The 16804-nt window shown below is 58.9% G+C and overlaps 1 protein-coding gene and 1 long non-coding RNA gene across 2 annotated transcripts; both read right to left on the bottom strand.

Moving 5' to 3' along the window:
• Positions 1 to 653: 653 nt before the first annotated feature.
• ARPC1B (actin related protein 2/3 complex subunit 1B) lies at positions 654 to 13134 on the bottom strand. The gene is made up of 10 exons (XM_081555905.1): positions 13054 to 13134; positions 6654 to 6730; positions 5860 to 5964; positions 5205 to 5427; positions 4350 to 4457; positions 3343 to 3549; positions 3182 to 3257; positions 2095 to 2300; positions 1286 to 1376; positions 654 to 980 (listed from the first exon to the last, which is right to left on the bottom strand). The coding sequence occupies exons 2-10, from the start codon at positions 6715 to 6717 to the stop codon at positions 942 to 944; spliced, it is 1119 nt and encodes a 372-aa protein (XP_081412031.1). The 5' UTR covers positions 6718 to 6730; positions 13054 to 13134; the 3' UTR covers positions 654 to 941.
• A 707-nt stretch (positions 13135 to 13841) lies between these two features.
• On the bottom strand, positions 13842 to 15364 carry LOC145531949 (uncharacterized). Its single transcript, XR_014072874.1, has 3 exons — positions 15299 to 15364; positions 14248 to 14360; positions 13842 to 13948 (listed from the first exon to the last, which is right to left on the bottom strand). It is a non-coding gene; the product is annotated as an uncharacterized LOC145531949 (long non-coding RNA).
• Between the last annotated feature and the right edge of the window lie 1440 nt (positions 15365 to 16804).

Raw genomic sequence — 16804 nt, 5'->3', positions numbered from 1 at the left:
CCTCCAGTCCTCTTGCCTGAAATGTCCCCTGGACAGAGGAGCCGTCCATGGACAGGGTTACCGTGCATGGAGTCACAAAAGAGTCACATGCAACTGGGCACAAGACACATGAGGAACCATGTAGCCTGAACTGTCTCCTGGGGACTTAGAATTTTTTATTTCCTGATTTAAAAAAGAATCAGCGGGTCTTCTCCAACTCCAGAGGTTATTCTGAGAACAGGCCCTAGAACAGTGGGGGAGAAGCCTTCTTTAGGTACCATTTTTCCTGTAAATGTGGGCCTAGTTCACCATTAGAAGATCTATTGATGTAACTCATTACCTAGTTAGACTAAAAAAACCCAGTAAAATAGGAAGTGGGGCGGGGGAATTGTCCTAAAAAAATGAGCAGTTATTCGGAACCAACTGCAAACATCAAATAGAGAAACAATTTCTGTTAAAGCCCAGAACCAGCCCAGAGTGTCCAGTCACCAGTCTTGGCACCTGACTGCTGAGTGAGTGACGGGAGACGGCCGGTCCTGGCAGCTCCCAGGCTGGACTGCAGTGGGGAAAGCAACCACTGGGGAGCCGCCTGTGTGAGGATCAGCTGTGCTGGTAAACAGCAGGAAGCTACCAGTGCTCTGCCCAGACCAACCACTCCTTCTGGACACACAGGCCAGCGTGTCTACAGTTGCGTTTTTATTACCTCCACGTTCTGAAGCAGTTCATGACCACCAGAGTGCTTTGAGAACAGTTTTTACAATTAAAGCATTTCTTCAAGAAAAAAGCAATTGTTCCTTCCATAGCCAAGAAGCAGCCTCCTGTCCCTCCCCGCCCCTCCCCTCCTGCGGGAGCAGCCCCGGTGGCCACCCCACCCGGTACCCTAGAAACTCAGCAAAGCGGCCCTCCACCTCCCTGACCCGCTTCTTCAGCAGCCGGGCCAAGGGTGGCACACTCCTCGCAGGTCATATGATCTTGAGGTCCTTCAGGGCGGACTCCAGGCTCTGGGGGCAGACAAGCAGGACAGGCAGGCTAGTTCTCAGCTATCCTGCAGACCCCACTCCCACCCCCACCCGCAGGGACCTGGCACCGGACACAGAACCTGGCCTTTGGGGTCAGGCAACCTGGGTTTGAATCCCGGCCCTGAAGGAAGGTGCTACAGAAGGTGCCAAGGGGTCCTCACTCCACTGAGGGGCCCTTCTGCAGGGATGAGGGGCTGCAGTGTCCAGGTGGCTGCCAGGGAGAAGGTGGGGGGTAGGGGGCCCGCCCTGGGGACCTGGGGGGAGGCGGGGGGGAGGGCAGGCCTCACCTTCACCTCCCAGATGCTCATGCCGCCGTCCATGCCGGTGGTGCAAAACTGCGAGCACTTGGCCTTTCCCCCGCTGAGCACTGAGATCTGGCTGCAAAGAGGAGGAGGGCTTTACAGATCCCACCCTGTCCTCCAGGAGCCCCCCGACTGCTGGGGGAGCCCGCTCCGGTGAGGTGTGTGCGCCCAGCTGGGAAGGATCACAGAGGACAGGGCTCCCGAGTGCTCTAGGGGCAAGCAGCAGCCTGTGTGCAAGGGACACAGGGCAGCGTGGGCAGTGGGTGAAGGGCGTGCGCCTGGGGAGTCAGTGACAACACAGTGCGATGGGGAGAAGAAGCCAAAGGTGGGGCTGGGAGGAGGCAGGGCTAGTTACGGAGAGCCTTGGAAGGCCGGCTTGCCGTCTGGTCTGAAGACAAGGGACCCGGCGGCCACAGGAGGGCTCAACAGACAAGGGTCAAAGCCTGGCTGCATTCTCCCTCTCATCTGCCGCGGGGCGGACACCCGTGGCTGGCAGGATTCGGGGTCTCTTGCTCCGATCCCACCCTAGCTCCTCGAGGAGACCACTGCCACGCTCTCCATTCAGCGCCTCCCTGCCAGGTTCTAGCCCCAGAGCTGCTCCAGCTCAGGCCCTGCCCGCTAGGACTCCACGGGTCGCTGCCCGGCCAGCCCCCCAGACCTGGTCCTGGGACGGTCCCACACCGTCCTGGGCCCGCAGAGCGAGGCTGCCCGCTCGCCCACCACCTGATACTAGTCCCGCCACCTGAAGAGACGGACCCGCCTTCCTAAGTGGACCCGCCCGGCCCGGCCCGCACCTGACGCTGTTCTTGTGCAGCGAGTCCAGGCCGGCACCCGCCGCCGCGCTGCCCTCCGAGCTCGCCTTCTTGTCGAGGTTCTGGAAGCGCTCGCGAGCAGTCAGGCCGCGCTGCGAGCTCTGCTTGGGCACGTCCAGCCGCCCACCGAAGCTCAGCTTCCCTGCAGCGCTGTCGTAGGTGAAGAGTACCGGGAAGCAGTCGTGGCCCTGTGGCGAGGGGCAGAGTGGGGTACCTCTGGAGTGCTGGATAGGGCAGGCGCAGCGCCCCCATTTTCTCTGGGGGAACCCCAGGCCCTGGGGGAGGTGCAAGGCCGAGACAGCTCCGGCCACCAATCCGGGGGGTGCCAGAGGCAGGGCTTGGGTGTAGCGCCAGGCAGCTGATGCCCGCTCAGGGACCCCAGGTATAGTAACAGGGGCCAGACGTTGAGGCTGAGCACCTAGGAGCGTCCGCCTCCGCCCACAAGGCCAGCATCTGGTTGAGAAAGCTGGTCTGGGACTCCCCTGGGAGCCCAGCTGCCCCGTCCCATCCAGACAGTCACATGTGCTCTGGGAGAGACACACAGCTGGACCCTTCCCTAGGCAAAGTGGGCGTGATCCCCCCACCCCCGGGACCCCAGTAAGTTTGCTGAGGCCTGAAGAGAGACTTGACAGAGCTGGGCAGGAGGAGGGAGGGGGAGTGGCACCCTTCTGGACACACGGTAGGACACCCCACCACCACCACCACAAGCACCCATTCTTTGAGTGTGGTGTGGCCCTGTCGTTTCCATCGGCCAATAAAATGTGAAGGCAGGAAGGTCTGGCCCAGGGCATAGCTCCCCACTTCCCCTGTCTCCAGATGGGAGACAGAGCCCCCCTCCCAGCACCCAGACCTAACAAAGTCAGCAAGAAACGAACATTTCCCGTGTTAAACCACTGCACTTGGTACCACTGGGGATTTTTGTTGTTGTTACCCCACCTATTCCGACCAGTAGAGATATGGATCCACGGATGGGAGGCATGAGTGGGGACAAATTGAGGGCTGCCTGGGCATCTTGGGGCCACTGGGAGACCTGCTGTCACCAGCCCCTGCTCCCAGGCCCCCTCCTTACCGCTGCCACCAGACTGTTCTCCGTGATGAAGGTTACGGCCAGCAGCGGCAGTGTTTCAGAAGCCAGAGTCGCGACGCTGAGAGAGAGAGCACGATGTCAGCCACGCCGGCCCCTGGTTCTCGGTGCTGGGGTGGACCCCACCTCGGGTGACCCGTACTCACGCCATCTTCTTGTCAGCATCAGCCAGGCACACGGTGCTGTCGTGGCTGACCCAGGCCACACGGCTGCCACTGGCCGAGAAGCAGACGCCGTGCACCCAGCCGCAGCTACTGCTGGACTCGAACATCAGCTCCCCGAATGGCATCTTGGAGCCCCAAGGGGTGGGTGCTGGCCGATCCTCCACCTCCTTGATGTAGGTTGAGAAGATCCTGCCGGGAAAGGCAGAAAAGGGGGTGGATGGGCATCTGGGAGGGATCTGAGAAGGGACCCCCCCCCCCAAACTGGCCTGGTGAGGCCAGAGCACCTAGCTGAGTTTGTGGGTACCAGGGCTGGCTTTTTATGACCTGCGTCTTCACGCTCGGAGAAGTCTGGGCCTCAGTGCTCACTTGTGCAATGGAGCGGGGCCAGGAGGTCTCCCAGCTCCAAGTCCTGGGAGCTCTCAGGACCTTATCCGTTCTGTGCCCAGAGTCTCTGGTACCTGCCGTAGCCTCACTGCCCAGGGGCGATTCAGAAACACAGGCCGTCCTGCCTGGAGCTGGGAGCCAGAGGCCTTGGGAGACTCAGGGGTGCTGGGCCCAAAGTGAGAAACAGCCAATGGCAGGTGGAGTCTCTGTGTTCCAGGTCTTAAGATAACGAGGCAGAGATTGTCCCAGCCTCAGTCATTTAGACTTTAGTGTGAATAAAAACACCCACTCTTTTTCCCTCAGATAGAAATCAGGAAGCTGAAGGGGTGGGAGGTTCTAATGAGGATAGGAGGCCCTAGAAAAGAGATCCTGCTGACATTAAGAAAAGGCAAGGCATATGTCCTTCTAAGACTCCCCACAGGCTGCAGAGAGGACCCAGGAACGATCCTTCAAAGAGCAAAACCTCACAGAAGCTGGACTGAGGCCCCAGGTCACCCTGCTGGCAGCAGAGCAGGTCTGGAAGGCGGGGCTCTTGGGACAGGGCTCCTCCCACCACCCTCCGACACCCCCGATCCCTGGGTTGACGGCAGGGCCCCCACCCTCACCGGCATTTGAAGTCACAGGAGCCGGCGGCCAGGAGCACATTGTTGGGGTGCCAGTCCAGGCTGAGGACGGTGGAGCGGATGGGCTTCTTGATGTGCTTGCACACCCACCTGGACACGGCGGTCACACAGGTGTGGGGGGAGAGAGGGACAGACAGGTGAGCGCCCTCGGACCTCAGCGCCTCGGGCTCCAGGCTCCCTCTGGGCCCTGCAGACTGCAGAGGTCCCAGGAGGGAAGGGCCCAGGCCAGCTGGGTCCCTCCCAGGATGGTAGCGCCACCCCTGGTCTCCTTTCAACCTCGCAACTACCCTGGGGCCGCTGGGTAAGGAGAAGTCACAAGGCTGCTCACTGGTCAGGGTGGGACCTGAACTCAAGTCTCTCGGACCCCAGTCCGAGCTCCCACCTGGCCTCTGCCCTCAGCGACCCCGGGGAGAAGGTCATGATGTGGCTGGAACTTGTGAATGGGCCCTGGAGTGTGACGGCTGGTGCCGTGGGCAGGTGATTTGCCTCAGGGCCTTTGCTGTAAAGTAGGGATGGCAGCAGATGCCCAGTCCAGGGGGCTGGAGGGGGTGGACCATGGGGGGGGGTCATTGTGTACGTGTGCAGGGCTTAGTGTGATGCCCGCAGAAGCGGCCCTGGCGTGGCCTGTGCCCTTATTACTAGAGAGGGAGGGCCGGGGGCTGTGCAGAGAGCCGCTCGCCTCACTTGTAAGTTCCAGAAAGGACACCCTTCTTGGGTCCTGTGAACAGGGGTCCTGACTCCTCATCCAGTGGCTTTCTGGAACCCTCCTGTTCCACCACCTGTTGGTCTGCAGCCCCAGGTCCCTCCTAACCCACGCGATCCCGTCCGGGCACCCACCAGTCATTTTCCTTCTCAAAATAGCAGATGGAGATGACACGGGAGCCACTGCCCACAGCGAACTTGTTCTCCCTGGGGGCCCAGCGCACGCAGCGAGCGGCACGGTTGATGCGCAGGATGACAAGCGTGGGCTTCCACGTGTGGCCCTTCAGCGTCCACACGTAGGCGTTGCGGTCTGTGCCGCAGGTCACGATGCGGTTACTCTCCGGGGCCCAGTCAATGCCTGTGGGTGGGAGGAAGGACTAGGCTGAAGCCATCCAAGCAGAGGTGGCTCGACAATGTCCACAGAGGAGGGGCTTTGAGGTCACAATCAGGATTGAATCAGGGGCTGCTGCTAGAGTTCACTGGGGGGGTTACAGCTCTCTCGGCTATCAGCAAACACACAGGAAGGCCAAGCCAAGACACAAAAATAGAAATGGGTCTCCGGTAATGCTGATGTGCTGGATCAAGCCTTTCCTGAAGCCCTCTAACATCTGTGGTTTTCAGTAATGTGAACCCATCCATGTAACTGCTTTATAACTTAAGTCAGTCTGAATCAGGGTTCTGTTATCAATGCTTGCAACCCAAACTCTCCTCCCTAACACAGTGAGTAGGTGGACGGCCTGGCCCTGCCCTGCCCTCTTTCAGGAAGGTGATCCCTGCCAGCCCAACCCACCTGTCACCTGCCCGTTGTGCTCCTTGAGTTCGTGCACCTGGACCCACTTGTTCCCGCTCTTCTCGTAGATGTGTACCTCATGGTTGTTGGGGCAGATGGCGATCTCTGCAGGAGAGACGGGCGGACGTGCTCAGGCTCCCCCGCCCCGCACGAGTCCCCCCTTCACGGGCCACCCAGGCAGTACCTTGTCCTTTGTCACTGGCCTCTCCTCCTCTGCCTCAGGTCCCGCTGGACCCCCTCTCCTTGGGATACCTCCCCAGGGCTTGGCCACTCCTCACCTGTGCCCACCACCCCCAACACCCCTAAGGCAGTCTTGCCAGCTCTCCCTGCCTCCCCCTGCTACCAGGATCCACCCAGGGTTTCTGGGCTGCTCCTGATGACCCCAGGCTCCGCCACCTTGGGGTCGCTGCACCCGCCCTGGCCTTTGCATGCTGACTTCCCTCTCTTCCTTCGGGTCTCCGTGCAAATGTCACCTCCCTCGAAAGGCCTCACCAGCCACCCTTTCTAAGCCAGCCCCCGGCTCCATCGCTTTTCCCTCACCCTGCTTGTTCCCTCGGAGCTCATTTCACTGCAGGCTCCATTTCCCAGCCCCAGGCCCTCACGAGCAGAGGACGGCCACCCGCCCGGCGCCCACAGTAGTGCCCAGCAGAGGCGGGGCTGCCCTCTGGCCTCCGACGCTCAATGCCCGCTCGCCTGGCTGCCCTGCTTGGGGTCCTTTCTCTCCCGACACTCAGGATCTCAGGGTCAGGGGTGGAGCAGGGGCACAGCTGGCACAGGGGGCCTCCGGGACTCACGGGTGCGGTCCTTATTCCAGGCGTGGCAGCTGATGGGCTCCACCAGGAAGCTGTGATAGGCCATGGCTGCTTGGCTCCTGTGCCCAAGACAGGGAGGGAACGCAGGTCAGCACCCCTTCTGGCCTCGAGGGAGGGTGTCATCGCCCGTGCCTCAGTTTCCCCATGGGTGGAGCGCCATCCCCCTCCAGGAGCGCCCCAGGCCTGCTGGCCTTTGCACGTGCTAATTCCCCTCTGCAGGGAAGGTCAAGCCTGATGGTCCTGGAAGGCCAGTTCCATGTGCTAATCCTCTCCATGCCGCCAAACGTCCCCCCTGTTCTGTCCAGCAAACTCCTACTCATCTGGAAAGACCCAAAGTGGACATCCTTGAACCCCTTCTCTCCCCACCTCAGCGTCCCAGAGTCACAGGGAGCCCAGGGTGGAGCCCAGCCACACTGCTGTGTGACCCCTGCACGTCACTCGCCCTCTCTGAACCTCAGTTTCCACATCTGCAAAATGGAAATAGGAATCCTGCCCTCCCCCACTTCCCCAGAGATTTAAGAGGGTGAAATAAGACAACACACCATGCCTGGCACATAGTAGGTGTTCATGAAATGGCAGCTCTTGGTCTAGATGGATGTGCTGGCCCTCGGCGTGCTTCACCTGTGTAGAGGGGGCCTCCCAGCTGGACCAGGAGCTGATCCTGGGGCACACGCGCCTCAGGCCTTCACACCGGCTGTTCCCTCAGCCTTCAAAGCTCTTACCCCAGATGCCCACATGGCTCCCGCCCTCCCCACTGCCATTCAAGTCTGAGTCCAAGGCCGCTTTCTGAGCCAGGCTGCCGCCCGCCCCAGCCCCAGACTCCCTCAGTTCAGTTCAGTTCAGTCGCTCAGTCATGTCTGACTCTTTGTGACCCCATGGACTGAAGCACACCAGGCCTCCCTGTCCATCACCAACTCCCGGAGCTTGCTCAAACTCATGTCCATCGAGTCGGTGATGCCATCCAACCATCTCATCCCCCGTCGTCCCCTTCTCCTGCCTTCAATCATTCCCAGCATCAGGGTCTTTTCAAAGGAGTCAGTTCTTTGTATCAGGTGGCCAAAGTATTGGAGTTTCAGCTTCAGCCTCAGTCCTTCCAATAAATATTCAGGACTGATTTCTTTTAGGACTGACTGGTTGGATCTCCTTGCAGTCCAAGGACTCTCAAGTCCCTCGTTTTCCCCTCAGATAACCCTACTGAGCACAGGTTACATTGTCCTCATTTATTCTGCTGTGTCTTTTTCCCCCTGCTGGAATGTAACTAGCTTGATGGAGCCATACACTTCTGACCATCTTGTTCACATTTCTATCCCCGGCGCCTAAATGCTTGGCACATAGTAAGTGCTTGATAAATATTTGATGAACACAGTTGTTTACTGCCATTAGCATCCAGCCTGAGTAAGTTAATTTTTTTAATGTTAAAAAAAAAAAAGGCCAAGCAACATTTCCTGAGTGCTCTGCACTCACCAGCTCTAAGCCCTCCTATATTCTCTACTTGAGCCCCAGATGACAGCTGTGGGGGCGGTGGTTTGGTGGGGAAGCCACCTGCCCAGACCTGCAGCGCCCCCCCATGCCTCTGGGCATCCCCAGGCCTTTGGCCACCTCCCCCATCTGACTGGGAGGTCTGTGGCCCAAGGCTGGGTCCTGGGAAGGCTACTTCTCAGCCCACGCCTGAGCCCTGATGGCCCCTGCTGCCGGGGGTGCTGCTGGAACCCTGGGGTCTCTCTCTGCCCCCAGCGGGGGTCTCAGCCAAGACCCCTGAGGGAGGAACAGCGCAGAGTTGGGGCCCATCGAGCTGCTGTGTCACGCACTGTACTGCTGGGGACTCTGGTGCTCAGTGACCACAAATCCCACTTTAATTTATAGCAGGAAGCCCTGCAAATTTCCCGGGGCAGCACAGGTGCACAGACAGGACTAGGCAGGACCCGCCTGGTCGCTCAGCCCCAGACCCAGGGGGTCCTCGGGCAGCCTTTGCTGAGAAAGAAAGTGGATGCTCACAGCCAGGCTTAGGCCACACACGTTCGTGCGTGGTCAGCCTTGCACACGTGTGACTGCTCCCACACACACATGCGTGCTCAGCCTCGTACACTCACACATGAGCATGCAGCTCCCAGGGCGGCTGCCTCCCCAGCCTCTGTCTCCTTATAAGGCCTCTTTGTGTAAAGCGAAGGCCCCGGAAGTGGTGCCTGGGAGCACAGGCCTGGGTCAGCAGGCCAGATGGGGTTTCCCCAGCGCTTCCGCTGCATCCGGGCTGGGCAGGCAGGGGGTCGTCCGTGTCTACACCGCAGATGCCAAGATGCAGGGTGGGTGCACCAGGCCTGTCCACTAAGCTGTGCTTATCTGCCCCCCTTTCCCCTAGGTCACCAGTGGCAGTGGGGAGTATTAAGGCCAGAAGCCCACTTCCAAACGCCAGCCGGGTTCTTCTTGGTCCCTAACTCCAGGAGAGGCTGACCATCCCCTAGCCCTTCACCCTAGGTGGCCCAGAAGGAAAGAAGCCTCATGGCTGCAGCCCCAGGGGTCCTGGACCCTCGACTCAGCCGGAGCAGAACCTGACTTCCCAGTTCTGTCCCAGTCCCGCTGTGTGGCTGGGCACCTCTGTCCCTTGTGGGCCCTTGGTGACAGTGTCCAGACCCATGCATCAGACTCTTAACAGTCTGTCTAGTGACATTTCAGGGTTTCAGGCTATGAAGATGGAGAGGTTGGGTCTGCAGAGGACAAATAACACAGCTGAGAGGACTCAGGGAGCCCTGGCCATTTGTTTCCTGGGACCCAAAATTTCTCAATGTGAGAGGGAAGTACAGCAGCACAGTGGGACAGGCAGGTTCAGAGCACACCTATCAGCCAATCACACTTTAGTATAAATTCAGATAGAAATACTCCCTAGTCTACTAACCCACACCTTAAAGGGGGGAGGGGGTGGGGTTGAAAGGAGTGGGAGAGAGGAAGACAGACGTGTTTCCCCTTTTTCATAACTTCTGCAAAGCAGTTTAAGCCAGCAGGGCCTCCCAACCCCCACATGCTACAATTGAGGAAGTGGGAGCCCAGGGAGGGGTGTGGCTTCTCCAGCCACTGTAGCCTTGGGGCTCAGCCTCCTGGCTCCCGGATCAGGGGATCATTCTGCGTGATCAGACCCAGGAAAGCAGCCTTCACACCAGGCCACCCAGCCATAGGAACTGTGCCTTAATCATTCCCAGGGAAATCTCCACCCTGCCAAGGGGCTGGGGCTGGGTGCCACTGCCTGCCAGTCACCCCACTGAGAAAAGTGCCCTGGGGGCTGCTCTGCCCAAAGGTGTGGACAAGGCAATGCTGCAGTGCTGCCTTCTGGTGGAGACTAAGGCAAGATGAGGCCGAGGCCCTGGGGACACCTACCCACTTATCCCTGTGACCCTGCCTCTGAGCCAGCTCTGTGGACCCGCTTGCTTGTCGAGGACGAAGAGAGAGGAGGGGGCCCTGCAGATGGCATTGCGACTGGGAGCCCATGACTAGTGCTCCGGGTCCCCATCACCCTGGAAACAGTGAGTCTAGGGGAGCATGGCCAAACCCCAACTGACTCCCCCCACTCCACCCCTACCCAGCTGGCTCCAAGCTGCCCGCTACCAACCTGGAAACAGGATCTTTCTGTGCTCCAGGTAGCACTTCCCCCGTGTCTGGCACACGGTGGTGCTCAGGATGAATGGACCGGGGAATCACCCAGGGCTGGGGTTTGAGGGTACAGGGGAGGGACAGCAGCATGACGGCTGGGAGGAGCTTTGGGTGTCCAGGCAGGGGGTGCCAAGGACCACATACCGGGGGGGAACATAAGCTCCATGGGCGCAGGGGTATTTGTTTTGTTCGTTAGTGCTTCCCCAGTACCAATTAGAGTGCCCGGCACATAGTAGGTGCTCAGCAAATATTCCTTGAATGTGATTGCATGAATGAATCACATCTATCTTTGTTTATTCCTTACAGACCAGCCCTATTGTTTCACTGATACATATATGCAACTGGCAAATATTTACTGGGGAGTATGTGCTCAAGGTTTTTTCCTGATAGGGTCCATGATCAGAAAAGCTCGGAGATCTTCCATTTAAAGGGTCCTCTGTGGGGTCGCACAGAGTCGACACGACTGAAGCGACTCAGCAGCAGCAGCAGCAGCTGTGAGGATCTGGGGAGAATACAGCTCCCTTCCAAAGCAAAGCAAACCAGAAGCTCCCAGCTGCTCAGCCAAGGGTCTCAGGCCTCACGTCTCTTCCTTACACGCTGGGTTCACATTCTGACTCTCTGGATACTGACTGGGTGCCCTCTGCCAATGTTTCCCCCACATCTCTATCCAGAAAAGGCTGGGGCTGGACGAGGCACTGGCTGTAGGTTCTTTCTTGCTTTCAGAGAAGCTCTGCCAGCCCAGCCTTCTCTGCATCCAGAGGTTTGGCTGCATTTGAGGCTAAAGTAGGCAGGAGCTGCCTGGAGCAAAGAACTCTGCTCTGCAGACACTTAGGGAAGTCCCCACCCAGCTCAGCCACTCGACGGAGCTGCCAGCAAGCCATTTTGCACTGGTGCTGAGCTGTTATTCAACTTCCTGTTGTGTGTGGAACAACCCTAGTCACCCCAACAGACCATTCCCTCCTCCCCAGCTCCACTGCTGAGGTCTTACAAGCTAGGCAAAGTCAAGTCAAGAAAGACAAATGAAAATCATCCTAAGGCACCATAAAGCATCAGCTAAAATAAACAGACCAAACAAAACCCCCAAACACATAAAACTCAATGCTGGCAAGCCTGTGGAGAAATTCTCATTTGTTGCTAATTTGTTCAGTCTCCCTGAAGGGCAGTGTGATAACATCTAATTCCAACCAACCAGGTGGGAACAAACAGAACAAAATAACATTAACAGGAACTTAAAAATTGTTAACATTTTTTTGTGGCATAAATTCATTTCGATGCTAAAAAATACAGCCACTGACTTTTTTTTAAAGCAAACATGTTCATAATAACTCTCTTTATAATGGTGACAGGATAGAAAAATGCAGATGACTACAAACATGGAAAAAGAAACAGTGAACACGTTGGGATAATATGTATGTGGATTATATACACATACATAATTAACTAATTTACTTGGCTTCTTTAAATGCCCAGAATTTACCCAGGACTTTGACATACATTCTCTTTTATGCCCTAAAAGAAGCCCAAGAACTCTTCTAGTGTTGTTTTAACCTTCATGTTGTAGAGTAGGAAGCCGATGCAGAAAAAACCAAACTGTGCTCCAAGTCACCCAGCTCCTAAAACGGTACAGTTTGGGATTCTGACCCTAAATCTCAGAGGTGATAAATGTATAGGCAGGCCTTATAATAAAAGCAAGGACAATAATAGTGCACATTTAGCCTGTGTGTGTGCCTGGCACGCTGCCAAGTGTCTAACACACATGATCACATGTAAGCCTCCCAGCTTGAAAGTTCCTCATTTTCCAGGTAAGCAAAGTTGGGGCCCAGGGAGGTTAGGCGGCTTGCTAAGGTCAGTGGCCAGTGAAGGAAAACGCTGGCGCTCTTAGCAACTTCTGGTCTGGAAAACCTTACCAGCCCAGGATGCTCTTAACCACCGGGTAGCACTGCCCGCCGGGCGGGAGGGGTTCCCGGGACAGCCCAGATGAAAGGGAGAGCCCTCCAGCTCCGCGTCTGCACCGGGCCCGCTAAGGCTGCTTCATGCCAGTAAACCTCTGTGTCACCGTCGCTGCCCCGAGGTCCCGGCCCTGCCCCAGTCCCTGCCGCGGTCCCTGGGCCGCCGGCGAGGGAGGGGCCGCTCGGAACGCGCCGGTCCAGCGCCCGGGAGCTCAGGAGGTTCGCCTTCCGGACCCGGGCAACCCCTCCCTGGATCGGACCCCTTCGACGTGACCCCGGGGTCGGGGGGCGGGCTGGGGGCCGGGAGAGAAGGAGGGAGGGAGGAGGGGCGAGGCGGGCGGGGGCGCCAGCTCATTTCCCCGCTGGAGGAACCCGGAAGGCTGAAGGATGGAGGGGAAGTGACTGGGCGTGGGGGCCCTCCGGCTCGAAATAACGGGGGACACCGACGGCCGGGCAGAGTCAGGGGTGGGGGGACGGGAGAGAGGGGAGGCCGAGAGGGCCGGGCGGGGAGGTGGACGCGCGGGCCCGCGCGCCCCGAAGGCACGGAGTGCGGGGAGCGCTGCGGCTCCCTCGCCCGGAGGAGGTCGTCCGCCCGCCCGTCCGCCCGCCAGCATCCCGTGCCCCGCGCGCGTCCCCTCACGTCCAGGGGGGCCCTCAGTGCCCCCTTTTCGCCCGTGAGCTCCCGCGCCCCCCATCTCCTGGCGACCCCCCGCAACGTCCTCCCCACCTGCACGCGCCCCCTCCTCGCGTTCCCCTCGACCCCCCCTCCCGGGCCGCCCCCGCGCCCCCCTCACCTCGGGGCGCCGCGGCCGCGGACTCTGGGCAGTCGACGCGCCGAACCGGCTCTGGGCGCCTCGCCGCGCGGCCACTTCCTCGTGGGCGGGGGGCGGGGCCTCCGGGCTCAGCCCCGCGGGGACGGGGCGGGACCGGGCGGCGGGCCGGGAGCCCCGGGCCCGCCCACCCTCTCGGCCTGGGGCCGCGCCCACCCGGGGCGCCCGGAAGGCGTGCGCTCCTCTCCGCGTGTCGGGCAGGGAGAATGAGGTTCGGCGAGGGGCGCGCGTCTCTGTCGGCCTCGGGCCCCCTCCTAGCGGGGACCAGACCTCCGTCCGCGAGCGGATGCCGCTGGGCGCCGCATGTGCGGGGGGTGTGGGCAATCAGGGGGAGTCGGGGCCGCAGGCCCGCCCCCGGGGTCCTCACGTCAAAACGGGGGCGCAGCCCTCGGCTGGTCCAGCCCCTTCCCAGGGCCCACTTCCTGACCCTCTTTCCACCGCAGACCGCTTCCCGTCCTTAAGTTACACGGGACTCGCAGCCGCCTGAATGTGGTGGGTCTTGGGCCAGGTGGTCCAGGGAGGTCTCTCCATCCCTGCCCCCTGCCTCATCAATGGAGATGACCGGCAGGGGGCCCTTCCTCCTAGGGTCCCGCTTAGCCGGTCACCCAGACACTAAGTGGCATGGGCGGATGGTGCAGGGTCTCAGGAGGTCCTGGGCCAGGCACTCACTCTGTCATGTCTCCCAGCTTTGACCCTTGCTGTTCTTTCTGCCTGGAACATTGTCACGCCCTGTCTGCACCTGGCCCACTTACCTGTATCTTGCAGGACAGGAGTCAGTGTCTCTTAGGTCACTTTGTCCCTGACCCCCTCAACAGGGTCCTGGGCTCACCAGTCCCGGCTCCCATTACACAATCCCAACCTGCCGGTGGCCGGGAGGAGGAAATGTGTCCAAAGGTGAGGAGCACTTTGAGATGAGCACCCAGGGTGCTTGGTAAACTTTAGCTCCTTCCTGGCTCTGGGCAGCCACGAGGGGCTGTTAGCAGGACCCTCCCCACACCCCGCAACTCCACACCGCCACATCCAGCCGTGGCAAATATAAGTGATAGCTTTAGTCAGAAAAAAGTTTCAAGTGATCTGTACCGGCTATGCCCGCCCCCCCCATGGGGACAAGGGCACTTCAATGCCGAGGTGACACTTGCATCCTTGGGTTCCACTTACCTCCTTTGCAGATGCCCAGGGAACGACCCCAGGAGGTACTGAGCCCCACCTCTGATGGCGGCTGCCTCCCCCTGCAATGCTCTCACCCAATCTCCCAGTCCTGGACTTGTGACCTAAGAGTCAGTCAAAGCAAAGCCCAGGCCTTCGGATGAAGACAGAGGGGAAAGCAGTACCTTCTGGAATTTGGGAAGCCTGATGACACGGGGAGTGGGGGAGCGAGGGTGGTGGGGATGAGATGGAGAAAGTCCCAGGAAATGACCACAGCCCTGGTCAACCTCGGACCGGCAGCCTGAGCTCACCCTGCCTCCAGGGCTTTCAGGTACGTGAGCCAGGGAATCAGGTACGTGAGCCAGGGAATCCACTTCTGAGTTCTTTCGCTGTTACTCATCCCCAACAGCATTCTAACAAATATGCACACCTGAGGCCTCCCTTTCCCTCGCTGTGAAACTGAGCTGATTTGATGAGCCAATGCGAGCTGAGTGCGAGCAGAAAACATGTTTGTGTTATTCGCTCAGGAGGCACTCGGTAGGCATTTGCGGAATGAATCAATGAATGAAGGAACTTGTGGGGTCAGAAACTTGAAACCAGCTCTGACTCAGCCACTTAACCTGGAGTGTAACTGCAGGCCACTCTTCTTGCAGTGCCTGGGTTTCCGCATCTGTAAAGTGAGGCTAAGTCCTAACAAGCCCTGCTCGCCTACCTCACAGGCCTTGCAGTCCTTGTGGGAAGACCCGAGAGACGGGAAACACACCTCAAGCTGGGAAGCGACAGGGGGTGTTATTTGAAATGGCTCCATTGGAGGACAGTTCTCTAAGCCTTCCATGGAACAAGTCCTCGGGTGGGGAGAACCTGGAGTTCCAAAAACGCAGAGATCTGTGTCTTCCCGGAATCTGCCTCCCCCAGTTCCCTGGGATGAAAATGCTATACACTCCCTTCTTTCCTGCCTTCCAGGGTTCCCAGGAAGACAGCCACGCACCCCTGCTGACTCCTCCGGGCTGGCCCACTCCGGGAGGGCTGTGGGCCCGGGGCTGGTGCAGGGTCTCGGGCTCACCAAGTCCCTTCCTCCCCGGCTCTCTGCTCCTTCCTCCTCGGCTCTCTGCTCCTTCCTCCTCGCTGCACTGGCCTTACTGCCTCCTGGTCACAAGGGGGCAGCCTCACTCTGGGCTTCTGGGCTCAGGCGGTGGTGGGCCGGCCCAGGCAGCGGGAGGCCAGAGGCCGTCTTTCCAGCAGCGCCCACCCCCGGATGGGGACCCTGGGTCTCTCCCTGAGATCAAAGAATGCCACCCAGTACCCTGTGAGGAGGAGGAAAGAGGGGAGACCCTAAGCCTTCATGGCCGAGGTACCCCGCACAGAGGCCTGGTACACACATCGGGTGCGCCTCGACCCGGGCTGCTCGCAGCCCAAGCCACGCTGAAACCATTTGGTGTCATCTCGGGGGCTCTGAAGAGCTCTGATACCAGTCCTTTATGTCTCAGCGCAGAAAGAATTCCGCCAAGTGATAGATAATAAGTGATTTACTAGGGGGCTTGTGAGGCTTATAAGCGGGTGGGTGAAGGGCTGCCCCAGCCCGAGAACTTGGTGGGCTACAGGTTTATAATCAAAGGAAAAGTGGGGAGGGGAGAACACCTGTTTCTTGAGGGGAAGTCATGCTTCCATCATCAGCTCCTCCTCCAGGCTGGGCAAGGGAGTTGCTTGTCCCGCACACGGCCACCAATTGCTGTTTTTCTTGTGTGCAGAGAGCGTGTCCAAGGGGTCATTACCTTTCTGAGCTCACTGGGCAGGATGTGGGGCTCGTGCCACGATTGTCTCATTGTTTTGGGGGCATGTCTCGTGCTTCTGTCGCATGGTTTTGTTGCCAAGCGAGCCTGCTTGGTTCTGTGGTTAAGCAAACCTGCTCGTTAGCTTACAGTAGCTAACTGTATTTTTTCCTACTTACAGCTCCATATTTTTATCTTACAGTCCCCTCATGGGATTAACTATTTAAATAATCACCTACTGTGTCCCTTTATTCTGTCTCTATCAACATGGCTCAACGAGAAACCTAGGTCTACCAGGAGACCCCACAGGTATTGCCAGGGGTGGGGCGGAGGGGGAGATCCCCTCCTGGTCTCAGTGACAGCACCCATCTCCCAAATGTGGTGACAGAACGGGGCTGGGTGGCCAGGCAGCTCCCCTCCCTGCCCGCGCCCAGCAGGGAGCGTGCTTGGCGGTTCTCACCGCCCCCCCATCCCCGGGAAGATAACAGCTGGAGATATCAGCTGTTACTCGCTCTCTGGACTTGAGTTTTTTCATCTCTATAATGTGGCAATCCTAGTTCCAAGCCCACTCTGAGTGCATACCTGTCAACTGACCGTTCCCCTTGGTGTTGGCACGGGGACCTTGGTGCAAGGCACACCTTCTTGCCGTGTTGGACGGAGCAAGAACCAACTGTGCTGGTTCCTCATCAACCACCACTCAGGTGAATGACTCTACCTTAGTGGCTTTCAAACTGTTTTGTGGTCACGACCCTCATGGGTACATGCAGTGGCCTCATCCACAATCCCCTGTGTGTCTGAAA

This window comes from Giraffa tippelskirchi, chromosome 13 (genome assembly GCF_054371585.1).
Source record: "Giraffa tippelskirchi isolate mGirTip1 chromosome 13, T2T-mGirTip1v1.2.pri, whole genome shotgun sequence".
Lineage (NCBI taxonomy): Eukaryota > Metazoa > Chordata > Mammalia > Artiodactyla > Giraffidae > Giraffa > Giraffa tippelskirchi.
The sequence above is the reverse complement of the archived record's forward strand: the minus strand, read 5'-3'. Positions and strand labels throughout refer to the sequence as shown.